This window comes from Chrysochloris asiatica, unplaced genomic scaffold (assembly GCF_000296735.1).
Source record: "Chrysochloris asiatica unplaced genomic scaffold, ChrAsi1.0 scaffold00045, whole genome shotgun sequence".
NCBI lineage: Eukaryota > Metazoa > Chordata > Mammalia > Afrosoricida > Chrysochloridae > Chrysochloris > Chrysochloris asiatica.
In genome coordinates, this window is record NW_006408563.1 from 9,357,595 (window position 1) to 9,364,942 (window position 7,348).

The 7,348-nt window shown below is 36.0% G+C and overlaps 1 protein-coding gene across 1 annotated transcript in view; it reads left to right on the forward strand.

Annotated features, from left to right (window-relative positions):
- LOC102835311 overlaps positions 1 to 7,348 on the forward strand; it is a 205,963-nt gene that overhangs the window by 113,502 nt on the left and 85,113 nt on the right. Inside the window, exon 13 of the mRNA XM_006862032.1 lies at positions 6,574 to 6,939. Within this exon, the coding sequence (XP_006862094.1) occupies positions 6,574 to 6,939 (366 nt within the window). The remainder of the gene's footprint in view (positions 1 to 6,573; positions 6,940 to 7,348) is intronic.

The following is a 7,348-nucleotide window of genomic DNA, read 5'->3' on the forward strand; positions in this document are numbered from 1 at the left end:
TTTCATTTTCTTCATCTTCAGTTTGAATTCGCATATGAGTAATTGATTGTCTGTTACACAGTCTGCCCCTGGCCTTGTTTTGACTGATGATATGGAGCTTTTCCATTGTCTCTTTCCGCAGATATAGTGAATTTGATTATAGAAATACATAGAGTATTCCATCTGGTGAGGTCCATGTGTACTGTCGTATCTTATGCTGTCTAAAGAAGGTATTTGAAATGAACAAATCATTGGTTTAGCAGAATTCTATCATGTGTTCTCCAGCATCATTTCTATCACCAAGGCCATATTTTCTAACTACTGATCTTTTTCTTTGCTCCCAACCTTTGCATTCTAGTCACTAATAATGGTCAATACATCTAGATTTCATGGTTGATCAATGTCAGATTAAAGAAGTTGGTAGAATTCTTCTATTTCATCCTCACTGACTTTAGTGGTTGGTGCGTAAATTTGAATAATAATGGTATTAACTGGGCTTTCCTGTAGGCGCACGGATATTATCCTATCACAGACAGCGTTGTACCTCATGACTGATCTGGATATGTTCTTTTTGACCATGAATGCAACACCATTCCTCTTCCAATTTGTCATTCCTGGCATAGTAAGCCATGTGGTTGTCAGATTCAAAATGGCCAATACCAGTCCATTTCAGCTCACTAATGCCTAAGATATCGATGCTTATGTGTACCATTTCATTTCTGACAACTTACAATTTTCCCAGATTCATACTTTGTACATTCCATATTCTGATTATTAATGGATGTTTACAGCTGTTTCTCTTTGTTTTGAGTTGTACCCCATCAGCATATGAAGGTCCCGCGGGCTTTTCTCCCACTGGCTTTACTCCATTCGCGTTATCATGGTCAGCTCTACTTTGAGGAGGCAGCTCTTCCCCAGTCGCATTTGAATGCCTTCCAACCTGAGGGGCTCATTTTCTGGCACTATATCTGACAGTGTTCTCTGCTATTCATAAGGTTTTCAGTGACTAAATATTCGGAAGTAGTTCATCGCTCTTTGTTCCTAGTCTGTCTTTGCCTGGAAGCTCATCTGAAACCTGTCCACCATGGGTGACCCAGCTGGTATTTAAAATACCAGTGGCATAGCTTTCAGAATCACAGCAACTCACAAGCCAAAACAAAACAAAATAAAGCATATTATTACCCCTAAAAAAACCTCAGACACATTAGCTGGCAATTCCAACTCCCCTGTCTCCTACTAGCCTTTGGTAACTAAGAATCTACTTTCTGTCTCTATAGATTTGGCTGTTCTGATCATTTCACAGAAAAGTAATCAAGGAATATAGTGTCTTTTGTGTATGGTATCTTTCACTTAGCATAATTTTGAGGTTAATTTGCAAAGCATGCATTAGTATTTTGCTCCTTTTTATTACTGAATAAAATAATGTTTCATTATATTAATTTACCACAGTTTTTATGTGTATATATATGTATCAATTAATGAACATTTGGGTTCTTTCTACTTTTTTGGTTTTTATGAACAATGTGCCTATGGACATTTGTGGGCAAGTTTTTATGTGAATATAAGTTTTCAATTTGTTTGGGTATATACCTAAGAATAGAATTGCTGGATCATATGGAAATTCTATGTATAGCTTTTTGAGGAACTACCACAATGGTTATACTATTTTATATTCTGACCAGCAATGTATGAGCATTCTAATTTTTCCTTGTACATTAACATTTGTTATTTTTTGTCTTTTCTTTGTTTGCAATCCAAGTAGATGTTAAGTGGTATCTCATTAAATGGTTAAGTGGTTTTGATTTGCATTTCCTTATTGATGGCATAAAACAAACATAGCTATCAGCAAATGAAGGCCCCCAAAGCTTTACTGTCTCCATTTCTTCTTAGTCAGTCTTAGTCAGGAAACTCATTTGAAACCAATCTACTAAGGGTTATACTCCTGGTACTTAAAATAGTGATGGCATAGCTTCCAGAATCACTGCAACACGCAAGTCACCACAATACGGCAAACTGTTAGAGGAATGGAGGTAGTCCAGAAATAATCCACTGAAAATTCCGTGTGAAGAAGTTAGTAAGTGGTTCTGGGACAACAAAGTCACCATGTCCAAAAGAATGATGTTTAATTAATTCTTCACATCATATTAAAAAGTTAACTCAAACAGGATCAACAGTCTAAATGGGAGAAATAAACCCATAAAAGTCTTATATTAAAACAGAAGGGGTAATGCCTTTGGGCCTAATGTTTAACAATGGATTCCTGGTATGATGCCAAAAGCTCAAACAAATCCATAAGTTGGACTTCATCAAAATTAAAAACATTTGTATATCAAAGGAGTTTATCGGCAAGTGAACAGACCACCTTAAGAATGGGAGAAACTCTTTGGAAGCCATACATTTGATAAAGTTTTAATATCCAGAATATTTTAAGTATTTTTACAAGTCAACAACCAAAAGACAATGCAATAAAGACATGGGCAAAGGAATAAATAGATATTTTATCAAAGAACATATATATAGTATTTGTAAGTACATGAAAAGATGCCCAACATCATTAGTCATTAATTCAAATCTCAGGAAAATGGAAAATAACAAATGTTGATGCTCATGTGGTGAAATTGGAAACCTCATCCATTTCTTGTAGCCACTGTTCAAAACAGTTTGCTAATTCCTAAAAACTTTAAACATAGAATTTCACAAAACTAAAAAAATACCAAAACTGTTGCTTTTGATTCAATTTGAGTCATGTGACTCTGTAACAGAATGGAACTGTGCTATAGGGTTTCAAGGCTGTAACTTTTATTTGAATTATGGCATTGGCAAAGAATATTGAACATACCATGGACTACCAGAAGAATGTACAAATCTATTTTGAAGAAATAATTCCAGATTGGTACTTAGAAGCAATGATGCAAGACTTCATCTCTCATACTTTGGACGAAGTACGAGAAGAAGGCAATGGGGAGACATATATAAAACCCTGAAAGAAAAAAACTGTCAACCAAGAATCATTTATCCAGCAAAGCTATCAATCAAATGTGATGGTGTAATCAAAACATTCTAGGATAAACAGAAGCTAAGGGATTTTGCCAAAGCCAACCCTGCTATAAAAAACATTCTAAATGGAGTTCTTTGGAATGAGAACCAACAAGAACAGACAACAACCAGAGATTGACATACATGGCAACACCTCCCAGAAGTAAATCAACAGAAGGAAGAGTTGAGAACAGAACAAAACTATAAGAACCAACTCAGAGAATCTGGGAGGTCAGTCTATGATCAAAACAAGTACAATGTGAAAGAAGGTGAACACGTAGGAACAGAGATCCAGATGGTGGGAAGGTCAGGTAAATTACAGGGTAAAACAGACTGCACTAAATGGAGGGGGAAAGTAATGGAATATAAGGTAACCTCAAAGAAAATTAACACTTCACAATATACCAAGAAAATGAAAATCCAAGAAAAACATGGAAATATTAAAACTATGAGAAAACTCACAAGAAAGAACACAAAAAGCATGAACTCAGCAAAGGGAGACACACAGAACAAAGAAAGCAGCAACTACACACACACACACACACAAAAAAAAAACCCAACACATAATGGCAGCAATTAATCCATACCTATCGATAATTACACTGAATGTAAATGGATTAAACACACCAGTTGAGAGACGGAGGGTGGCAGAATGGATAAGAAAACAAGATCCTTTAATATGCTGTCCGCAAGAGATACATCTTACACACAGACACAAACACAGATTAAAAGTCAAAGGACGGAAAAAAATATACCAAAGTAATTGCAATGAAAACCAAACAGGAGTGCTAGTACTAATCTCTGATAAAATAAACTTTGAGGTAAACCCCAGCATAATAGATAAAGATGGACATTATCTCATGATTATGAGATAATTGAACAAGGTGACATAACAATAATAAACATCTATGCTTCCAATGAAAGAGCTCCAAAATATATAAAACAAACTCTAATAGAGTTGAAGAAATAAATAGACAAATCTACAATAATCATGGGCGATTTTAATACACTGTTTTCAAAATGAATAGAAGAACCAGAAAGAAACTTGACAAAGACACAGAGGAACTAAACAACACAATCAGTCAACTGGATCTCATAGATGTGTACAGAGCATTCAATCCAACAACAGCAAAATACACATTCTTTTCCAGTGTATATGGAACATTCTCCAGAATAGACCATGTCTTAGGCCACAAAACAAACCTCCATAAATTTATAAATATTAAAATACTACAAAGCATTGTCTCAGACCACAATGCTATGAAATTAGAAATGAACAATAGGAAGACCAAGGAAATCAAGTCAAATACATGGAAATGAATAACACCCTGCTGAAAAGCGACTGGGTAGTAGAAGAAATTAAATGTGAACTCATAAAGATCCTAGAAACAAATGAGAATGAAAATGCAACATACCAAAATCTTTGGGACACGGCAAAAGCGGTGCTGAAAGGACAATTTATTGCGGTAAACGCACACATCCAAAAAGAAGAAAGAACCAAAATTAACACTTTAACGCAGTATCTACAACAATTAGAAAAAGACCAACTGACGGAACCTACAGCCATCAAAAGAACAGAAATAATAAAGATTAGAGCAGAAATAAGTGAGATAGAAAAACTATAGAAATAATCAACAGGACAAGAAGCTGGTTCTTTGAAAGGAATAACAAAATTTACAGACCATTGGCAAACCTACCAAAGAAATGAGGGAGAATACACAAATAATACGCATTAGAAACCACATGGGCAATGTCAAAATGGAACCAAAGGAAATCAAAAGGATAATAAAAGAATACTATGAAACGTTGTACTCCAACAAATTTGAAAACTTAGAAGAGATGGATACATGCTTAGAAAAACGTGACCTACCTAAATTTACACAGAGTGAAGTAGAAAACCTGAACAGACCCATAAAAAAGGTGAATTTGATCAGGTCGTCAAAAAACTCCCAACCAAAAACAGTCCAGTCTCAGATGGCTTCACTGGTGAGTTCTACCAAACATTCAGGGAAGAGCTGTCACCATTCTACTCAAATTATTCCAAAAGATAGAGGAGGATAGAAAACTTCCTAATACATTTTATGAAGCAAGCATAACCCTCATACCCAAACCAGGGAAGGACGTCACTAAGAAAGAAAATTATAGACCAATATCCCTCATGAACATAGATGCAAAAACTCTCAACAAAATCTCAGCCAACAGAATCCAGCAGCACATCAAAAAGATAATACATCATGATCAAGTGGGATTCATATCAGAAATACAAGGATGGTACAACATTAGAAAAACTATCAATGTTATCCACCATATAAACAAGAAAAAAGAAAAGAACCACACGATCACATCGATTGATGCAGAAAAGACATTTAACAAAATCCAACATTCATTCCTGATAAAAACACTCAACAAAGTAGAAACTGAAGGGAAATTCCTCAACACAATTAAGAGCATATATACAAAACCAACAACTTACATTACTCTCAATGAAAAGAAATTGAAAGCCTTCCTTCTGCGAACAGGGACTAGACAAGGATTCCCTTTGTCACCACTTCTATTCAATATTGTGCTGAAAGTCTTAGCAAGAGCTATATGGCAAGACAGGGAAATTAAAGGTATCCAAATTGGCAAAGAAGGAGTAAAACTCTCTCTATTTCCAGATGATATGACCCTATACATAGAAAACCCCAAAGACTCAGTAAAAAGCTACAAGACCTCATTGGAAGATTCAGCAAAATGGCAGAATATAAGATCAACATACAAGTATCAGTTGGATTCCTCTATACCAAAAACGACAGCACTGAAAAGGACATTAGGAAAGCAATACCATTTACAATAGCTGCCCCAAAGGATGAAATATCTAGGAATAAATGTAACCAGAGAAACAAAGGACCTATACAAAGAAAAGTACAAAACACTACTACAAGAAACCAAAAGAGATTTACAAAAATGGAAGAATGTACCATGCTCCTGGATAGGAGATAACATTGTGAAAATGTCAATACTGCCCATAGCAATTTACACACATAATGCAATCCCAATCCAGATTCCAACGACATTCTTTAAAGAATTGGAAAAAACAATTACAAATTTTATATGGAAAGGAATGTGACCCAGGATAACCAAAGCACTGCTTAAGAAGAAGAATAAGTTTGGAAACCTCTCACTCCATGACTTCAAAGTTTATTACACGGCTACAGTGGTCAAAACAGCTTGGTACTGATACAATGAAAGATACATAGAGCAATGGAACAGAATAGAGAATCCAGAAATTAACCGATCTACATACAGCCAACTGATTTTTTTTTTTAAAGTAACAAATTGACTTTAATTGATCAACAAATAAAAACAACGAAGAGAAGGTGAGTAACCGTTGTTGCTCCTAATCTGTTAAGAGCTGTATCTTGGAGAGCTTGAGGAACTAGGTTAACTGGTTATATTTATGACTTAACTTCTCCCACAATATTATAAAAAAAAAAAAACATGGTGTTATAGCTGTTTAGATCAAATGCTTGGGTGACATCCACATCCAGTCCCTTATATGCCATATTTCTTCTTTAGCTCTTCTACTTTGTCTATGTATGCTTTCATGGCATCTTTGTTGGGGGTTCCTTTCACGTCATTCCAGGCATCCCACTTGGCCTTTCTTTTGAAGCCCAACATCTCAGGCCATTCTGTGTTTATGTCGCCCATGGTTGCTTGTTTATAGTGGCTGTAGATGAACAACAGCCCATCATCAGCTGGTATGGTCTTGAGGTTCCTAACCTCTTCGACAGCTTTGTCAAACTCAGCCTGAGACATTCCGGCAGGGTGGCAAGGATTCCAGAAAGCCCTCGGAGTGAGAAGAGAAGAGGCAGCTCAAAGTTTCAAAGTCGGGACTGGCAGCTGGTTTACCAGTGCAACCCAGCACTTTCTAACTCTGCTTGGGTGAGCGCCTAATAGCCAATCCCCAACTGATTTTTGACAAAGTACCTAAATATATCACATGGGGAGAGGATAGTCTCTTCAACAGATGGTGCTGGCAGAACTGGAAAGTGGCATGCAAAAGATTGAAAACTAACTTCTTATACAAAAACTAACTCAACATGGATTAAAAATCTAAATGTGAATCCCCAAATTATGAAGGCAATCAATGAAAAAATAGGGACAAATATGAGGGCACTAATCCAGAGAATACACAGACTACCAAACATTTTTAAACTACACAAACAACAGTAGACAAAATAGATGATTGGGACATACTAAAAATTAAAAACTTATGTGCATCAGAAGACTTCACCAGAAGAGTAAAAAGGTGTTGCAGACCGTGTAAGACTAGTCAGAGGTTCGAGGCCCT